The sequence below is a fragment of the Nothobranchius furzeri genome, chromosome 7 (genome assembly GCF_043380555.1).
Source record: "Nothobranchius furzeri strain GRZ-AD chromosome 7, NfurGRZ-RIMD1, whole genome shotgun sequence".
Lineage (NCBI taxonomy): Eukaryota > Metazoa > Chordata > Actinopteri > Cyprinodontiformes > Nothobranchiidae > Nothobranchius > Nothobranchius furzeri.
The window spans coordinates 55,029,937-55,049,679 of NC_091747.1; the positions used below are offsets into that span (position 1 = coordinate 55,029,937).

At 42.7% G+C, this 19,743-nt stretch overlaps 1 protein-coding gene and 1 long non-coding RNA gene across 2 annotated transcripts in view; one reads left to right on the forward strand and one right to left on the reverse strand.

The window, feature by feature from the left end:
• Positions 1-19,743, reverse strand: part of LOC107382967 (polycystin-1-like protein 1) — a 30,872-nt gene that overhangs the window by 10,207 nt on the left and 922 nt on the right. The window contains exons 3-38 of the mRNA XM_070553223.1: positions 19,589-19,731; positions 18,580-18,713; positions 17,375-17,819; positions 17,108-17,276; positions 16,782-17,021; positions 14,967-15,099; positions 14,698-14,901; positions 14,437-14,618; positions 11,042-11,245; positions 10,743-10,906; positions 10,541-10,666; positions 10,310-10,471; positions 10,105-10,176; positions 9,854-10,033; positions 9,701-9,778; positions 9,422-9,564; positions 9,212-9,332; positions 8,874-9,012; positions 7,612-7,804; positions 7,483-7,539; positions 7,061-7,384; positions 6,722-6,979; positions 6,537-6,647; positions 6,242-6,393; positions 6,056-6,156; positions 4,124-4,322; positions 3,963-4,046; positions 3,650-3,857; positions 3,461-3,567; positions 3,109-3,382; positions 2,865-3,038; positions 2,634-2,787; positions 730-824; positions 316-647; positions 155-239; positions 1-79 (exon numbers count right to left, since the gene is read on the reverse strand). The exon at positions 1-79 is cut by the window's left edge and continues 101 nt beyond it. Of these exons, the coding sequence (XP_070409324.1) occupies positions 1-79; positions 155-239; positions 316-647; positions 730-824; positions 2,634-2,787; positions 2,865-3,038; positions 3,109-3,382; positions 3,461-3,567; positions 3,650-3,857; positions 3,963-4,046; positions 4,124-4,322; positions 6,056-6,156; positions 6,242-6,393; positions 6,537-6,647; positions 6,722-6,979; positions 7,061-7,384; positions 7,483-7,539; positions 7,612-7,804; positions 8,874-9,012; positions 9,212-9,332; positions 9,422-9,564; positions 9,701-9,778; positions 9,854-10,033; positions 10,105-10,176; positions 10,310-10,471; positions 10,541-10,666; positions 10,743-10,906; positions 11,042-11,245; positions 14,437-14,618; positions 14,698-14,901; positions 14,967-15,099; positions 16,782-17,021; positions 17,108-17,276; positions 17,375-17,819; positions 18,580-18,713; positions 19,589-19,731 (6,026 nt within the window). The remainder of the gene's footprint in view (positions 80-154; positions 240-315; positions 648-729; positions 825-2,633; positions 2,788-2,864; positions 3,039-3,108; positions 3,383-3,460; positions 3,568-3,649; positions 3,858-3,962; positions 4,047-4,123; positions 4,323-6,055; positions 6,157-6,241; positions 6,394-6,536; positions 6,648-6,721; positions 6,980-7,060; positions 7,385-7,482; positions 7,540-7,611; positions 7,805-8,873; positions 9,013-9,211; positions 9,333-9,421; positions 9,565-9,700; positions 9,779-9,853; positions 10,034-10,104; positions 10,177-10,309; positions 10,472-10,540; positions 10,667-10,742; positions 10,907-11,041; positions 11,246-14,436; positions 14,619-14,697; positions 14,902-14,966; positions 15,100-16,781; positions 17,022-17,107; positions 17,277-17,374; positions 17,820-18,579; positions 18,714-19,588; positions 19,732-19,743) is intronic.
• Positions 12,756-14,264, forward strand: LOC139070622 (uncharacterized). The gene is made up of 2 exons (XR_011521106.1): positions 12,756-14,105; positions 14,184-14,264. It is a non-coding gene; the product is annotated as an uncharacterized lncRNA (long non-coding RNA).

The window sequence follows — 19,743 nt, forward strand, 5'->3', positions numbered from 1 at the left end:
ATGTCCTCACAGTGAAAGGGCGGTGAACGTCGGAGTTCTTCTTGTGCCAAAAGGAGACGGCTACTGCTCCTGCAAGTATCTGGAAAATGAAATAAATGGTAAAATTAGAGCATGTTTGATCACATGCATGGATCTTTGGGAGGGTTTTCTTTACCGCAGTTGGCTGGATGAGGAAGATGCAGGAGATCAAAGAGACAAAAAGCGATTGTGTCCACAGCAAAGCCTTGCTGCTGCTGAATCTGATGCAAAGAATAAACACTTTGGTGCGATAATAATAAGAAAAAAAACACGGAGAAAGATTCAGACATGATCTACCTCACTCCCAGCACGGTAGAGATCACCACACACAGGAGAGACACCAGCAGACACAGCACCCAGGCCAACCAGCAACACCACAGAGACACCACTCTCAGCACGCTTTTATTTTGAAGGGTGTGACCTTGAACAGTTTTCTTAGATTCAGACTCCCCACTTTCGGTAAAAAGTCCAGCGCCTCTTTTCTTGGGTGTTGGATTGCTGTAAGGTTCTGGTCCCACGCTGCTCTCAGACATCAGAGGACCCCCATAGCTTTTGGCTAATCTTGAATGGAGTATTTCATTTGCGCTTTTATTTTCTAGGATTTGGGACACAGACTGGATATCTGTGTCCTAAAGCACACACAAAAAATAAATCTCACCTGGCATCTGTGAAAAACAGGACTGGAAAGAAAAACAGATTATGATTGAAAACCTTGTATCTGTCGATCCTGCCTCCCTGGGTCCACGTCTGAAGGTCATCCAATGTCGAATGGGATTCAAATTCTCCGTCCTTTACTGAAAACGTATCTGCAAGAAGATCATTTAAACAAATAAAAAAAGTAGTATAATACAAAACAAAAAGAATTCAGAAGTCACAGATTGTGAAAAAATGTGCGTCTGTAATTTCTATCATAGATTAACTTCAGTTGTTACAAAAAGAAAGTAAAAAATTCACATTATATCATTTTAAAGACTTTGCTTGTATAATAGTGCAGAAAACCATCTTTAGCACCTAGAAACCAGCACTAATTCTGGCCCTCACACAGCTGCTACTCCTTTAAGAAGCTCTTCCATCTTCCACTTGTTGCCTTGTTGCTACAAAATTCACCTGTCCACACCTTCAGACAATCGCACTCTAATCTCCACCATGGCCAAGACCAGAGAGCCGTTTAAGGGCACCTGAGACAAGATTGTAGACTTGCACAAGACTTGAATGAGCCAATCTACAATAGGCAAGCAACTCGGTGAGAATAGATCAACGGCTGGAGAAATGATTAGAAACTGGGATAAATACAAAGTCTCAGACAGACAATCTCCCTCGACCTGGGGCTCCACAAATGATCTCCCCTCATGGGGTACAAATGATCTTGAGAACAATGAGGGAACAGCCCAGAACTACACGGGGGAACTGGTCAATGACTTGAAGGGAGCCTGGACCATGGGAAACAAAGGTTACTGTTAGTAACGCATGTTATCATGGATTCAGATCCTGCTCGGTGCAGACCCATGCAGAGGGAAGAATCATTGCATCCTAGAACACCATGCCCACTGTGAAGCACGGGGTGAAAGCATCATGTTATGGGGCTTCTTTCTGCAAAAAGAACAGGAATACTGAACTGAATGGGGTAAAGGAGTGTCAATGAAAAAAGCATTTCAACGCCTCAATCCAGTAGCGTTTAAAGTCTGTGTTACCAAGTCCAAACCACCATGGCTCTAGAGACGATCTGTGGGGAAGAATGGGCCAAAATACCCGCTACAGTGTGAGCAAACCTGTTGAAGACCTACAGGAAATGACCTCTGTCATTGCCACCCAATGGTGCATTACAGTAGCCTAGTGAACTAGACCAAATTCTTGCTATAAGCACCAGTGGCGAATGTGGCGACCGTAAACACTTACAACTCTTTGCCACACATCAAACAGTCAGTTAGAGTTGTAGATTGTATAAGAACAGTGGAAATACATTTCACATAAATAAGTTAGTGCTGAACGAGAATTAAAATGTTTAAAAATGAGTTAATTTTATGATGTTGTAAATGTAGTTAAAACAAAGTACAGAGTACCCTATTGTGTTTTGTTTATCTTGGTGAAATAAATGTGTTCATTGTGATCCCTTTTGAATCTGATGTTGTAAATGGATTTAAGCCACCCTTTGTTCATGTTTTGTCAAAATTGGAGAGAAAGAATAAACCTTCCTGTTGTGAAACTGACATCAGCTCAATGTGTGTCCCTTTTTCTATTCTTTATCACAGACACACGTTATTGAACAGGAAACCAGTTGCCCCTCTGGTCGTCATCTTAGGGAGGCAACAATTCTGGGGGCTCGTCGTTAATACATTTATTTAGTCTGGCTTGCCAGGCTAGCATTACAGGGTAATGAGCTGAACTTTTGCTGTTGCATTTGCTTATTTCTGCAGAATTGTACAAACAATTTCTTTTAAAAAAACATATCATATGATTTCCTGTATTTTTTACATTCTGTCTCTCATGGGCGAAGCGCACCTATGAGGAAAATCACAGGCTTCAAATCTTCTTAAGTGGAACAACTTTTTCACTGTAAACACTAGAGAGAAAGAGGAAACGACGTGGCTAAATCATTTTCTCAGTCTTTCTGCAACCTTCAGGTCGGATTGCTGGTCCTGTTGACTTGATCCCACTCAGTCGAAACAGGAAAGACACCACGAATGCTGCAGGCAGCACGACGGCCACACTCAGAAGTCCTGTTGTGATGGAATCGGGCGATATAACCATGATGCCCAAATCAAACGGCAACTGTAAAGAAGAGGAGATAAAGGACAATGCTGTGGGAATGTTATAAAACTGAAGTTCACCAAGTTTTTAGCAGTCACCTGGTCGTCTGTTAGCGACACGATGACTGCGTTGGTGCACACGTATCCCGACAACAGCAGAACACACACGCAGAGCCTTTGAGTGTGTGTGAAGGAGTGTGGAGAGGGGCAGCAGAACACCGACATCCAGATGTGAAAATCAGCCAGGAAATCAGAAAACTTGACAAAAAACACCTTCAAGAGAACACAGAAACATTTAAAAGAGTCATTTTAAAGTAAGGGTCTGTGCGTCTGGTTGTTGTACCTTTGCAAAGCTGCTTCGGCGAACACGCAGCATCCTCTCCACCTGGCCGTCACCTCTGTGTGCAGCCAACCAGCTCTCACTCACAAACACCCACGAGCGTCCCTCCACCTGGGTCAAATGTCGTTCAGCTTCGTGGGCAAACTGAAACGAGCAAGCATCGCAATTTTGTCTGACCTCAGATACCACCACTTGTTTAAGGTTCCAGTCAGGAGAAGGTCCAGAGTTGTCGTGCCAGATGTGGACCCCCCACACACGGCCCAGACTGTTCGCTGCACTGGGGAGACCAAATTCTTTCATTTCTTGAGGAAATTCTTTGTTTTTGCTGAGAAAACAAAGCTCAGGAAGGTTTTACCTCAGCAGAAAGGTGTCTTGTGAGTTCCTCCTGAACAGGGTGCATCCTGGGACCTTTAGTTCCTTTGTCTGTGAGGCTCCATGTTCACCACACAGCTTTATGTACACCTGAGCAAGAGAACGTCAGAGTCATCACACCATCATGTGTCCACAGAAGCACAAACAGCTGACTGAAAAGGAACAGGCTTACTTTTGCAGTCATGCAGGCTGCAGAGCAGAGACCCGTGTGGATGCAAACGTTATACAGACACGAGTCTGATGGGTCGTTGTCAGAAAGGTAGTGTGCTCTCCGATTCTCCTCAGAGACGATGTCCTCCCTCTTACACCACACCAGCCCTGGGATGCAGAGGACCAGGAGGAGAATCAGGACACCAAGAACCGTCACATTCCTGGAAACACTGAAGGGTGAAAGAGACGGACAGGGATGAGGATTTAAAAAGCTTTTTTCCCTCAATGATACGAAGACAATTTGTTTTATTATGTATAAAGAGAAGTGAGGGTACCTCAGAAACTGGTCCAGAGCGGCTGTGTCGTGACTGCTCTGGATCTGCTGCTGAGAGACAGTCACTGGCCTCAGATGGTAACAGCTGGATCAAATAAAATACCAAAAACTAAGATGTAAACCACCAAGAACTCTTGATGTTTAACATATTTGCAGTCTCACCTGCAGGTGACTGCCTGCGATGTTTCCGTTTGCTGTGTCCTGCAGCCCTGATGTGTCCAGACTCCCTGCTGTCCATGCCAGGACAAACACAAGCTGCTGCCCACGGTCAGGCTGTAGCTTATCTGGTCGCTCTTATGCTTCCAGCTGGGTACTTTCTCAAAATCTGCATCGAGCAGGGCTAAGTGGCCGACCCCTGCTGCTGGAAATTTAGACAAGAGAAATTACATTTATTGCAGAAACGCTGTTTGAATGGTCTGTATTTGTACAGCACCTTCTAGGGTTCTACAACCCCCCCCAAGGCACTTTACAACACAACAAGTCAATCCCTGTTTCTCCGTCCTCCTTCTTCAAATTTGGTATAGAGACGTTTTTGTCATGGTCTGTGTCTGCATCTCCCCTCATGTGTCTCCTTGTGTCCTCCATTCGTTCTCTAGGTGCTCCTTTTGTGTCCTAGCGCCCTCATGTGTCATGTCTGCGTCTTCCTCATGTGTCTTCTGGTTTTCCCCATTTGCCCCTAGATCTCCAGCCCTCTAGGTTTCTCAAGTCATTTCCTTTAGTTACAGCCTTTCATGATTTAGTATGTTTTTTCCCATCAGTGTTTATTATTTTTCTCCCCCCTCCCTTTGAATTGTAGTTAGGTTTCCTGCTCTTTTGTATTAGATTTTATTCTTAGGTCAAGTTAGTTTCTCCCCTGATTAGTCATTGCCTTCACCTGGTCCTCCTCCCACACCCCACACACCTGCAGCTCATCTTCCTCTCATCCTCTCTGTGTATTTAAGCCCTGTCTTGTCTCAGTGTCTTGTCAGTTCATTGTTTGTATTCTGTCAGTCTTGTCTCTCGTCATGGATTATTAGGGTTTTTGGTCTTCTCGTGTTCTCTAGGGTTTGGGGTTTTCTAGATCGTTATCTGGATTTTGGATTTTGGCTCCCAGCCTTTGGACCTATTTTTGTTCTCCTTAAAATTTATTCATCATTTCTGCCTCGTGTCATCCTGGGTACTGCATTTTGGGTCCTACAAACCTCGTATCGTGACAGTTTTTCCCGTTCAGGACTTGCTGGCGATGACTTTTGATTTCGTACCTTTAATATTCAAGATTTTCAACCTTTTCTGCAAAAAAAGGCCAGAAAATAGTAAAATGGTAACTTATGTAGACTTCTAGAGTTTTACAGCCCCCCCCCCCCCCAAGGAGCTTTACAAAAAACAGTCATTCACACACACACTCACAAGCTGGTGGTGATGAGCTACAATGTAGCCGCAGCTCCCTGGGCGCTCTGACGGAAACAAGACTGCCGTGCACCGGTGCCACCAGTCCCCCCGACCACCACCAGCAGGCGAGGCGTGTGAAGTGTCTTGCCCAGCAAGATGGGCACTCAATTCTGCTGCAGCTATCATCCCAACGCTGTTTAAATGCTAACTGATGGTAATTTGCTTGCTTACTGTATCTACCGGCCTTTAAAACAAGGCTCCGCCCACCTGGTTACTATGACTGGTGTTGGTGGTCGCAGGGACCACCCATGCTTTCTTCAGCACCTTCACTTCCACCAGCGCGTGCTAAGGCAGCTGCGGCTACATTGTAGCTCATCACCACCCGCTTGTGAGTGTGCGTGTGAATGGCTGTTTTGTTGTAAAGTTCCTTGGGGGGCTGTAAAACTCTAGAAGTCGCTACATACGTTACCATTTTACTATTTGCTGGCCTTTTTTTTTTTTAGCAGGAAAGGTTGAAAATCTTGAAAAACATTAAAGGTATGAAATCAAAAGTCATCGCCAGCAAGTCCTGAATGGGAAAAACATTTCAATACCAAATTTGAAGAAGGACGGAGAAACAGGGATACTTTTTATCAGATACAAGAAGTTGATTTCCTGACTCTTTTACTTGGAAATCAGTGGAAAAACAAACAAAACAGCTAAAATCATAAAAATAAAGTCTTTTACCCGTCAGGTAGGATGGAGGCAGAGTTACGTGCATGCTATTGCCCTCCCATTGGTGAACCCTCTGCAGGTGGTGCATTCTGGGAGTTGGCCTCTCAAACATCCTAAAACAGAGTCGTGGTTCCATTAGAACGCATCACGATAAAACTGTTTTACTTCAACCAATAACGATTAATTGTGACAGTTTACCTGAAGAGAAGCATGATGGGAAATGCCCTGCAGGACGGCGGTGTGAACACCACCGTCACCTGGATGGCCTGATGTATGTGCTCCGGGTGGATGCTGAAGTTGTGGTAGTTGATGCGGCTGCGTGGGAGGATGAACTCTCTCCCAGAGGTCGTCTAAAGCAGAAACATGATCACATCTGTGCAAATAAATCTCCCAAGAGACGTTTGAAGACTTTTGTGCATCCCTGTGTTCCCAGATTAGAGAGCATTTATAATCCCACCCAAGAGACTTCAAGCAAAAAGTAATCTAAACATACGTTTCTATGTGGATGTTGTAGCTCGACGCTGATTGGCTGAAGAAGGGAGCGAACATGGATTCTTCTGTTGCTGCACTTGTATAAATTAAAATCAACAACCGGTCCTGAAAACTGAACAAAAATAAAGACATAAGAGGGCAGCATTTCCTCTAAATCCCTTAAATCTCACATCCTGCAGCTCTGACTTGTGTAGGAAACAACGCCCAGCTGTAAGGGTTCTGGGACAGTTCAGTCAGAACTGTCAAGATGCAGATGGGCTCCGGTCTTGGATGAGATCTTCCACCGAGGTGACCAAACACCATCTCGATGAGAGACGCGGGCAAGTAGACGGTGGTGGAGTTGGTCCTGATGATGGTGGAGGTGTGGTTTAGGGATGAAGCGTGCAAACGGATTAAACCAGAGCTGACTGTGATCTCTGGAGACTCCTGGGATAAAATACGTCTCTAGAAACAAAAACGAGAAGAAAGTCACAACACAACTAATGTGAAAAGAAAAATGATATATATACTTTATTTCGCTCTCACCAGAACCAATTTTGAAGCCGTGTGTAAAATATCATCAACGAGCTGTTTTATAGGAATGGATCCTTCCTGTTTGAGGTGATTTGCTGAACCTGTCATACAGCCGCCTCCAGTCCTAGTCTGGCTTTGGTTGGTGGGTGATTCTGGCTCCATGTTTGGTGTTTTAGGAGTGAAATCCCAGCTGGTGACCACCTGAAGGCTATGTGAAATCAAGCTGACCAGACCATAGAGCATCCTCTGGTCAGGATGGGACCAACCAGGAGTAGAGAACTGTCCTAACACAGCCTGAACGTGTGACATTACTCCTCCTATGCTCTCTAAAGTCACCTAAAGCAGGGTTAAAAAGGGATTTCAATCATTTTTATGTTCCTAAGCAGCCTTTTGTCCATAAAAAAATCAATATAAAACAGAATTGATCTTCTTACCTGACTTGAAACTTGTAGAAGACCATTCAGAATAAAGATGTTGTCCTCTACTGATATCTACAAATAAACAATATAATTCTGTAAATTCTGTAGTGTAATGAATCCAAATCTCTTCATCTAGATCTCTACCCGGTCTCTGATCTCCATCCCACATGTGACACAAATAAGCACATTACGCATGTGCTTCTGAGCATGAGCATCCGCCTCAGCATCACGGCTCAGTCTGTTCAGGATGCTGGAGAGGAGGCTGATGGAGTTACGGATCTCTGCAGAGTTCCCGAGATGCACGAGAGCCGACAAGGTCCTCAGACCGGCTTCTGACCTGGAGACAGTTTAAAATATTGCATTAAATCTTGAGCTTTGGTGTTGCACTGCAAAAATAGATTTTCAAGAAAGTAGAAAAATTATGAAATTACTTTTGGAAATTTCATCTTACTGTTTTGTCTAAAAATAAAAAATATATCTTTTTTCTGTAAAACAGCACTCATGGAAATAAGTAAGGCAGAATGTTTTAAAATATGATCTAATTTTCTTGTTTTGTGTTAAAAAAAACTGCCAATGCTGTAAGTAAAAACTGCTTGGCTAGAATTCTTAAAACTAGCAAATGAATACAACATTAGGTTCATTTCCTAGTTTTAAAATTTTTACGGCAATAGCTATTTACTCTGCCACTAGCTAATATAAAGGCTAGCAGTTAGCATTTTCAGTTTGCCAATCGTCAATAAAAAAGCACAAGAGGAAAATTTTGCTTTTCTGTTGGCATCACGGCAGATCCTGAAAGCAAATGTAAGAGCGTAATGTCTGGAGCAAAGAGCTAAAACCAGAGTGAACATCAGCGCGGTCTACGCTAGTTTGAGGAAGCTCAAGGTGGCTACAAAATCACGGACTGATGGTGACCTGCCTTTGTTGCTACTAGACTTGTAAGTAACAATATTTTTGTCCAAGAGAGTCGATCTTTTTACTTTGTGGTTTATTTTAGTATTAGCTAGTTCACGTTAGCTTTAGCTCATTGTTAGCGCTATCTACAGCGGGCTATGACAGGATTGTTTTCGACAGTTGTAATTCTGCTTTCAACCAGTAAGAGGGAAAATGCAGAAAAGTCATTGTTGCTTTAAGTAGTGCTGTTTTGCAGATAAGAAAATGTTTCTGTTTAGACTAAAAATAAGATAAATGTCTAAACATAAAGCTTTTATTTTCTTGAAAAATCTGTTTTTGCAGTGTGGTGTGAATCGTGCTGTCATGGGCTGCTTCTTTAAATGTTTAGTCTTCCTTTAAAATAAACTTGATATATTCATCGACCATATTTCTGGTACTGAAACCAACAATTAGCCCGTGAACTTGAGATCATTTTGAACCATAGTCATAACCGTAGTACGATAAGAGTCTCTTACAGCTTCAGATCAGGATTGGAATGAGATGGTGAAGAAGAGGAAGGGCCTCTGATGAAGCTTGGTTTGACCTGGACGGTAATGGGACAGGGTTTGGTGGCTGATCCATGTATTCCTCTTCTGATCTCAGTATAAATTGTGACTATAGAAACAACAATAAACAAATGTATTCAATTAGATAAGAAAATATTATTTCAAACATAATTGCATCTATTTTTTCTCTGTGTGTGTGTGTGTGTGTGTGTGTGTGTGTGTGTGTGTGTGTGTGTGTGTGTGTGTGTGTGTGTGTGTGTGTGTGTGTGTGTGTGTGTGTGTGTGTGTGTGTGTGTGTGTGTGTTTACCTTTAAAATCATCACTGGGATCACCTGAAGGAAGGCAGAAGTAGTACTGGAAGTCTCTGCCCTGGTACAGAACCCTGGGGGGTTGGTCTCCTACACTGAAGCTGTACTTGTACATTAAGTCCTTAATAACACACAAACATAAATAAATAATACGAGGATGGATGTAAAATGATCTGATTAGTTGAGTTACCAGCTGTTTTCATGACAAACCTCTTGTCCTGAGGTGCAGAAGATGCTGAAGTGTGTGTTTAACTCCATCCCTTCAGCAGGCTGCACCTGACACGTCAGGCCCTCAGGAACGGGTCTAGTCCGCAAGAACAGCTGAGTCCGACCAAGAAGCGTGTTCTGAAACTCTAGTTTTATCAGATAAAGTCAGAGAAGATTAATAACAAACTGCAATCATGCGATTTTAAAAGGAAACTCATCAAACGGAGAGAAAAGGAAACTGAACGCTCTATTCTGTTTTTTCCATCAGAGTTTTAAACTTACTGGCAGAAACATCTAACATGTACATGCTTTTTGGCCTCAGGCTGAAGGGTTTGAATTCAAGTAAAGATGAGGCGATGCCTGGAAAACAGAAAAATAAGTCAAAGTGTAGCTTAACAGAGGTGGACACGTTGCTGAAACGTGTGACGGTGGCACCTGTGTAGGTGTACGACTCGAAGAGGACTCCGTCTACGGCGTCTCGGTGCAGGCCCAGCACAGTAGGCTTTTGAATCACCGCTGAAGGTTTGGGATCCACCAGATTACTCCCCTCATCTGGGATTAAAGCTGGGGCAAACTCAAACTCCTCTCCTGGGGTTGACTGCTCATTGTTTACACCTGAGAAAATGCACAGGTAAATCAACAAGTTTATATTTACTATAAATTCTGCAGTAAATATAGATTTGTACCACCGAGTCTTCCTGCAGACATCCCAGGGTCTGCTTCTTCTACAGGAAACGGGACTTTAAAATCGTCTGGATCTGCAACCGAGCCAGAAGGAATAAGTAAAGCTATTAAATCATCATAAAGCAACTTTGTTTCCTAATTAAGAATCACAAAAAAAGTGCTTTTTTTGTTGATTTTTAGACAAAAACCAGCTCTGGTTCTATTTACCATCTAGGGCTTCACTCTCCAACGAAGGAAAAACATATTCCCAGTCAGCAGATGTTTCAGGATCATCTGGGATTTCACTTATTTGTTCACCAAGGTGCTCTGAGTGTACCCTGTTGTCCTGGTGGATAAATACACCAGTGGAGGGATCGGAGTTTGAGGAATCTGAGTGGAGAGGAAACCTTTAATATAGGTTCATACTTTCTGTGTCGCAGATTATTTATAACAACACACCAGCAGGGTTTGTTGTGGTTCCTCCATCGCTGAAATCGGGAAACATTCCAAGAGTCTGAGAAAACGGAGAAGGATTTTCCGCTATGGCAAACGGAGCTCTGAGTTCTGCTGCGTAACAAAACGGGACTGGAAAAAAAAAACAGATGCACGGCCATTTTCCTCCAGTCGTAAACAACAGCCATCAGCTGATTGATTAGTTTACCTTCTGTAGCAGGCTTGGAGGAAGCGTTGACCAGGTGGAGGCTCCACAAGTACTGGACGGATTCTGCAGTAACGTTACAGCCTTCACATGTTGCACTGACAGACAAGAACTGGTCCCAGTTCAGCTGGTCTCCCTGGCACTGGTGGCAGTAAACTGAGACCCTCCTGAATACAAGGAAAAAAAACAAATATATGTTTTAAATCTGTTGTTTTGTTTACCCATATCTGTACAATTATATGCAGAAGATTTGCTGATTCAGCCTTTTCTTTTTTAGTGTCATTCGTTTTAAAAGTTCATACCCGTTTACGTCAGCCATGATGGTGAGGAAGGTGTCTGAGGAAGATGAACGCTCCCCACTGTGGATGGTGAGCGTTATCTGGAACTGATCAAAGTTGGGTCTCAACAGGCCGATGGGAAATCGGAACTCGGGAGAGGAAGTGGGAACATCTCGACTGAAACAGGAGCTGATGATGCTGGAAACTGGTTGACATCTCCATGTGTAGCTATACAAAACAACAGGAAAAAAAAAACTCAACACCCATCACCCCCAACACCTCACCTCACCTTGACTTCCTCTGCTTATCCAGGTCCGGGTTGCGGGGGCAGCATCCCAAGTAGGGACCGCAGGCAATCCTCTCCCCGGCCGTGTCCGCCAGCTCCTCAGCAGGAACACCCAGGCGTTTCCTGGACAACCTAGAGATGTATTTCCTCCAGGTGGTCCTGGGTCGACCCGGGGGCCTCCTGCTGGCAGGACATGCCCAAAACACCTCCTGAGGGAGGTGTCCAGGAGGCATCCTGACCAGATGCCCGAACCACCTCAACTGGCTCCTTTCGATGCGGAGGAGCAGCGGCTCCACTCCGAGTCCCTCCCGGATGTCTGAGTCCCTCATCCCTAAGGCTGACCCCGGCCACCCTGTGAAGGAAACTCATTTCGGCCGCTTGTATCCGCGATCTCGTTCTTTCGGTCATCACCCAAAGCTCATACGTGAGGGTTGGGACGTGGTTCAGCTCCCTCCTCACCACAACAGATCGGTTCAGCGTTCGCATCACTGCAGACGCTGCCCCAATCCACCTATCGATCTCCCTCCTTCCCACACTCGTGAACAAGACCCTGAGACACTTAAACTCCTCCACTTAGGGGAGGACCTCTCTCACGACCCGGAGTTGGCAAACCACCCTTTTCCGGTCGAGAACCAGGGCCTCAGATTTGGACCTCCACCATTATCCTACACTCTAAGAAATAAAATGTTAAATTTACTTAATCAGCTCATGCCAGCTGGTTCCATTAAACCCAGTTTCTTAAGTGCAGTGATGGAATGTACTTTACTGTACTTTTCTGTACCTGTACTTTACTTGAGTAATTTTTAAGTACCAATTGTAATTTTTACTTCACTACACTTTTAAGCAATTATCAGTTTCAAAAGGAAAAGTACTTTAATTTGGGTGTTGCCCGACCCCTACCCCACTCTTGTAAGTACATTTGGAAATGCATACTTCAATACTTTTACTTAAGGGGATACTAAGTGGTTTTGCTTGCCTTTAGCACCCCTTAGTGTCCGTTAACAATCCTCTGTGATCAAACCGAAAATGAAACGTATCTCCTCGCTGTGCGTTTGTCTTTTTAACACCTTAATCTAACTGCTGACATGTCTCTCCAGCCTTTAATTAGTTTCTACAGGAGCGATTCATCACTAAGTCAAACAAATCAGCTGTGTTCATGATCTAAATCATGCAGGAAATGTGCTGGAACCAGACTGCAGCACCAGGCATGTCAGCTCAACAGGGAGTGGTCTGCCACACTGAGTTTGCAAATGTGGTATTTTGGCCACAGAGGGCAGCAGAGGTCTGAGTGACATTTATACCTTCATGTCAATTATTTCTTGGATACTTCTACTTTTACTGAAGTTTTTTTTTTACCTCTTTGTCTAAATCAAGTCTTCCACCACTGCTTAAACGTTAGGAGTAATATTCATTGTTAAACATTGTCAGGTTGAAGTAAATGCATATTTACTAAACCGGGCTAAGTGGAACCAGTTGATATTACTTGGTTAAGTAAATTAAACATTACTTTTTTTGTGTGTGTTTGTAGTGGAGCGTTTTTTGCTTCTCATCAGAAGAGCTTTATCGATTCTATCCAAATGAAAAGTGCAAAGTACTGCGCTTTTAAAATTGCAGTGATTTCTGCTCCTTGGATGAGAAATAAAGAAGTCCAGTTGTCTATGCCTGCCTGAAACCCTCCACACACACAGCCAGGTGTCCCACAGAACGTAGATATTTTCCTACGGTTTGGCCTGCCATCTACATGAAAGTAAAAATAAACCAAAAATTATTCTTTCAAAATCTCTGGCCAAAATGGAGATTTGTGATTTCTCCATTGTCTGCATGTAGTTTTGGGTCTCGCAACGTTACTGCCCACGACAAAAATGCTCTGACATCACATGTGAGGCTTGTTTTCACAAACTCGGTTACTGCTCCGTGTAGACGACCAAACGCAAAGGACAACATTAGAGACGGTTAATGTCCACCACCTAATTAGGCCAAGACCCAATGTTCATTGGGATTCCGCAATTATTTGCTCACTTGTGTACTACGCACGCGAAGCCTTACCGTGCACTTCCTCCAAGTGCACTTCGCTAAGGGCCGTAGGGTGCAGTGTGAGTATTGGGATTAAGTCACTGTTAACATTCAACGAATGATTTTGGTAAAGATGCTGATGATTTGGAGAACTACTGCCACCTAGAGGCTTGGCATGCCTATGAGCAGGCTTCACAAAGCACTAGATTTTCTTTACAGAAAACAAGGTGGTACAGACTGTTGTGAGCTGGGAGGTGAGCACTCCACACACACCATGACATCACCTGGCTTGTGAGTTCTCTGATTCCAGGAGAGAGAGCAGCAGCTGCAATCAATCAGCTGATCAGTGGGTGGCCTTCATAAGGAGGACGGAGGACACTGCTAAGCCGCCGGATGATTACGCCTTACTGGTAGAGTCCCAGCCACAGTGTTAACTCGATTTTGAACCTTGACTTTGAACTTTGAAACTACAGCTTTTGAACTTTAGAAACATGTTTTTTCGCTAGCGATCTTTTGCTCAGATTTTTTGTTCTCGTTTTGTCTCAGGCTCAGTCATCTTTCCATACACCACCTCCTCGCTGAGAGCTTTTGGATTTACTACCCGACCATATGACGTCTGGACGTCACTCCCGGTTCCCGTCCTCCTCACGGCACTAACTGCTCCCAGCACTTCAGGCTCTCTCTCTCTTCCCCTCCAGTTGTAAAACCTCGCCGATCTTCATCATCCCGGAATACTCGTTCACTCTCCCAGCTCACCCCTCCCTGGAGGTCCTCCACCACGCTACGTCTGTAAGTCCTCCTACCAAACTCATCCTCTACCATACTACAGTATCAATCAAGGACTCACCTCTGTTTCCCTTCCCTCAGACGCTGCTCCCGTTAACCCATTCACTGGATTTCCAGTGCACCCTAAGTTCTAGTTACCAAATAAATCTTTATTTTTTCACATCCTGCTCCAGTGTGTTGATTCTGCATGTCTTGGGTTAAATCATTGCCTCAGATCATGACACAGACCATTATTCCTAGAAGGGCGGGTGAAAATATTCAGCTTTACCGCCATCCGACTAAGTGTGTACATAGCCTTAATCTCCTTATGATACATTCAACCAGCATTGTCTACCTGAGCGGCTCGAGAGGAAAGTCTGAATCGTAAGATGCTCGTCCATCTAGCGTAATCATGGTCTCGCTCTTTTTGTCTATGAAGATGTTGGTGCCACCTTGGATGAAGGCCACGGGAGGACTTGGCATGACCTCAAACCTCACAGTGTGGTTACTGTACACCACACTGCCAATGATCTGAACCTGAGGAGGACAGGGACATCAGTTCTTGTTAAAACTGAGATCCCCAGGTGAAGACACTCTTCCTCTGGTGATGACTCACTCTTGCGATGGCCGTGTAGGTGCCATATTGTAGGAGATGACTCTGCAGCACGATGCTTTGTTCGCGTGTGTTTGTTAGATTCAAAGGAAAGACCAGTCCTGCAGAGTCAAACAAGGTCCATGTGTAGCTGAGGCCTTTGGACGTGTCACAGAGAACGTTTGTCTCAAAGGTCACCCCCAGTCGGACCTCCTCGTATCTCCTCACCTGAATGCAGAAGGGAGGGTTTTTAATTTCTACGACAAAGAACGTTCCAACATTTCAGGCGGTACCTGTAGTCTGAGCGGCCCCATGTTTTTTACTGGTGGAGGCTGACAGGGCCGGTCCACAACGAAGATGTGGCTGCTCAGAGACGCAGAGCTGATGAGGTTGGACACTGTCACCGTGATCGTGAACTCTCCTGATCTGCAGAGGAAAACACATAAAGTTACCTGAGAAGCCATGACATTCAGGTCGCCAGAGGAGAGCGGGACTTTTCATTTCTTGGACCTAAATTATGGAATGGTCTCCCGCTGCTGGTTAGGCTATCTCCGTCACCGGATGTTATGAGGAGTAGATTAAAGACCCATTTCTGTTCTTTGGCTTTTCTACAGGAGTTTGAGGGAGCCGTGCTTATTCTGTGTATTTTATTCTCTTGCTGCTACTGTCTGGATATGTGATGCTTCATTCTTTTTATTAACCCCTCATTATTTGTTTTATTTTCATTTTTCACTGTTTCAATGAAATTGATTTTAACTGTACACTGGTGTGTTTTACTGTATTGTGTAAAGCACTTGATGATCAGTGTTGGGCAAGTTACTTCAAAACTGTAATGCATTATTAATTACTTGTTACCCTCATTTTAAAGTAATTCATTACATTACAATATTACTGATTTTAAAATGTAAGGCATTACACTACTTTTGCATTACTTTAAGTTACTTTCACCAAAACAACTTCAATATGAATCTGGTAATGTGACGCTCAGTGAGCTCATGACATATATGTGGAAAGTGATGTGGTGTCTGAGCTAGGATTGCTGTTAAAATCAGTCCGATATAATAACAGTGCTTTAAAAATCATTGTTTATTAAATAAAAGCAACAACAATCTGTACTCTCAGCACACTGCCATCTTATAGGGCCATCTGAGCAGGGAGTGAGGTGATGGGGGCTCCAAGCCTATATTTGCCTTGGTCCCCAAAATGCCTTGATACGGCCCTGGATGTGGGACTGACTTCTGGGGTGATCTGATTCTATCACATGTATAAATATTAAATGCTTATATATTATTGCTTTTCACTGGTAAAAATGTGTATTGGGGATAAATCTACCTACTTTTTTTCCCTTTTCAAGCACTTTGTTTTGTTTTCTTGATTTTATTTGAATTATTTCCGGCCCTTTCTCTCTCTAACCTTCCTGCATGCTGCATGTTTTCTCCGTCTTCCAGAAAAACTGTTTCCTAGACTTCCTACTAACTAATCAGCCAAAGGGATCTACCAAACACAAAAAAAAAATTAAAAAAAAAAAAAACACTTAATCTGCGCTGCGCTCCAGCAGCAATGAAATGAAATCACTGGGGCACAGATTATGAACTCAGCTGAAAAGTACATGAAGTACCAGAGAATACGTGCGGATATAAACGATCACAAACAAATGACTTCATTTTGTTGGAGCGATTTTGTGAATATAACAGCGGCCGTGCGCAGGACGCAGCTGGAGTATTTGAGCCATTACCGCTGCGTCCTCTCTGCTCATAGAATGCCCGCAAAGCTGAGTCCATAAATGACGTCATATATGTGGATACTGGATCTTTTTTCAGGTTTCCTGCAATTTGAGTTTTTAGGAAACACACATCTTGATTCTGGGTTTAAAAATGCATTGTAATTACCGCGTTACTGACAATTGTACAGAGTAAATATTACCATTTTCTTTCCCTGTAATGCCTTACATTACCACATTACAGCAAAAAGCAATGCATTACAGTAATTAATTACTTTTGTACCAAGTTACTCCCAACACTGATGATGATGATGATGATGATGATGATGATGATGATGATGATGATAACATTGTCTCTGGTTTCAGTTAAAAAAAAACTTTGACTCACCTGTGGAAGACATGCTGCGCAGTGCTCTGTCCAGATCTGGTCGTTCCATCTCCGAAGCTCCATGAGAAGGTGAGGTCGGTCCCTAAGTCGACGCGACAACCCACGCTGACGGTCTGGTTCTGCACGACCGACACCTGGTGAACCAGTTTGTTGAGCTTCACGGCTCTTTGGATCACCAGCTTCATAGTGTCTGAGGAGATGTTCATCCAACCCCAAGATGCCACTACAACCACATCATAGCTGTGATAAAACAGGACATAAGCTGTTTGATCACATCAAATCATTTATTCTAAATCCTTTATGCAACCCAATCGTGGGCCTCATACCTCCCAGGGTTCTGATATCTTTTAACGATGGTTCTTGAGGTGGTTCTGGTTGATCTGGAGTCTCCAAAATCCCAGAAGAACTCAACGGGATCTCGAATTTCAGCCACAGCTGTGAAGTTTATGTCTGTATTTGTAGGATAGGCTTGCTTTTTTGCATGAATCCTCACAGCTAGCAGAGAAAACAGACATTTTTAGTCAAGATCCAAAAGGTGAAAGGATTCACGGTAATTTATAAAGTATTTAGAATTAGGCCTTGAACATCTCTACCTTTGTCCTCCTGGCTGCAAGCAGCACTCAGCTGGGACGTTGGGTTAATTCGATCTTGAGGCGTCTTCTTCCCCTTGACACACATTCTTACACATCTGTCATGTGAAGACAGTCGATTCTGAACCTGCAGCTCCATCACAACTGCCCCGCTGTGGTTGAAGAGCGAAACCGCGGCTGCCTCTGCTGCTGTGGCGAAGCTGCCGTTTCTGCTCAAAAGTGCTGTATTCACCAGCAGAGCCGTAACTTTAAACAACACCGAGCACTTCTGTTTAGTTTGGGCCTCAACGGGATTGTCTAGTAGCAGCTCTCCTGCTGGTTCATGGGGGAGGATTAGGATTCTGCCATCTTGCTGATTAATATGATGATTATCTGTCAGGTTGTCGTGGTTACAGCCTTTCTTTGAAACATCCCCTCCAGTAGTTAGTGGATCGTCAGCTGCATCCGCCTGCATAAAAGTGTAAAAGTGAAAAAGTGTAAATTAAATTTAAAAAAAAACTCAGAGTCTCAGTTAACACTCTAGTAACTTTTATGTCAAAAATAAAAACTTTCACATATTCATCAACCTTTAAATGAATGCCTCTTATGCTGCACCTTCCGCACTGTAACTGCTCGCCCATTTTTCTGATTCTTAAATAAGTTTAGATCAAATTAAAATGTATTTTAATTTGATCTAAACTTATTTGTACTATTCTCGCTACTGGAAAGCACATTGATTTACCTCTATGTACAACTAAAGCCGCCTTGCCTCGTGTTTTAATCAGCCTTAGACTGATGTTGTGAATGAACGATCTTACGGTTTGTTACTATGAATTTTAATAGTTTTAAATGTCCCCAAAAAAAAAGGAATTGTTTTCAAAATCACTGTTTTGAAGAGGAACAAGATGAGATTTCATACTTTCCCTGTTATTAAAAAATGAATACGCTTAAAATGTTCAGTAATCAATTGTTATTATTTGGTTAATCAATTATATGTTGATTTTTATTAAAAAATTCTTACAAAATGGAATTTAGTAAAAAATAATTTTCAAATTATTTTTTGCCATCATACGTATAAAATACATTAAAATAATCATTTTTGCAATAATAACTTCATGTTTTTACATTAGTACGACATTTTTACCCGAGTTTTGGAAAATGATAGATTTAACACAAATAACCTCATTAAATGTTACTAAACAAATTAAAAAGCTGCGAGAAAACCTCACATGTGTCTGCAGTGAGACGCCCAGGTACACTGGCTCCGCAGGTGAGCTGTCAGAGGGAAGGAGCTCTAATCCACCCTGAGGAAGCTGTGAGATGGAGAGGTGGAGGGTGGAGGGGGCGTGGGAGACTTGGACATCTGAGGAGAAAACAAAAACAGGAGATTGTGTTTGTTCTCATCTGTCCACTTAGTTTAAACACATTTAAAGACTCAATGATTTTATATTTGCCAGGAGTTTCCAACATCCGATCAGGCGACATGCTGAAGGAATCGTCATCCGACACTTTGACACGGTGTGAACTTTGACCTTTGGAAGTAGTTTCCAGGAATTCCACAGTGACGTATGTGGGGCTCTCCTTTAAACCCCAGTTACTCAAAGAAGATGTGATTTTTGTTTTCAATGACTGTAAATATTCATTTTTCTTCATTTCCACTCATGAATTTATATTTGTCAGTAAAAAGAATTAAAATAACTTCCACAAAATATATTTATTATTTCAAAAATAATAACATATAAAATATTACACATATGCAACATAGCTAATTATTTGTTTTCTTTATTAATGTTATTTAATACAGTAATGTTTGAATTTATCTGAATGAAGCTGCAATGAAGCAAATGCAGAATAAATATTTAAGTCAATATTCTAACTAGCTAATTAAAAAAAATTCAGTGAATTTTCTTTTTTGTGTGTGTGTTTTCGTTTTTTTGCAGAAAAAGAGGTGTGAAAAGATGTGTGAAAGTAGTCAGATCTCATCAATGAAATAAATGATAATCAATGAATTACAACATTTTCTGTTAAATATTAACTCTGAGGAAATTGTGGCTTAATTTGACCTTTGTGGTGCATTTATAAAAATCCTGCAAAAATGGCTAAGTTTCATTTTACAACCACACCTGAGTGTTAAAATAATGTTTATATTATGCAACAGATGAAATAAAATCCCAAGAATGAATTAAAACAGAGACTAGTTCAATTATTTTATAGGTCAGAAAGTTAAAAGTAGCTGACCTGTGAGCTGCGGTGCAGCCAGGTTCCCTGGTACTTTCACTCCAAACGTTCTCCCTGCCTGATCTGGAGTCAGTGACACGCTGATGTTCAGAAGCAAAGGTCCCTCAGACCTGATGAGAGCCACGGTCTCCTCCTCTTTATCACTGCAGTTAAAG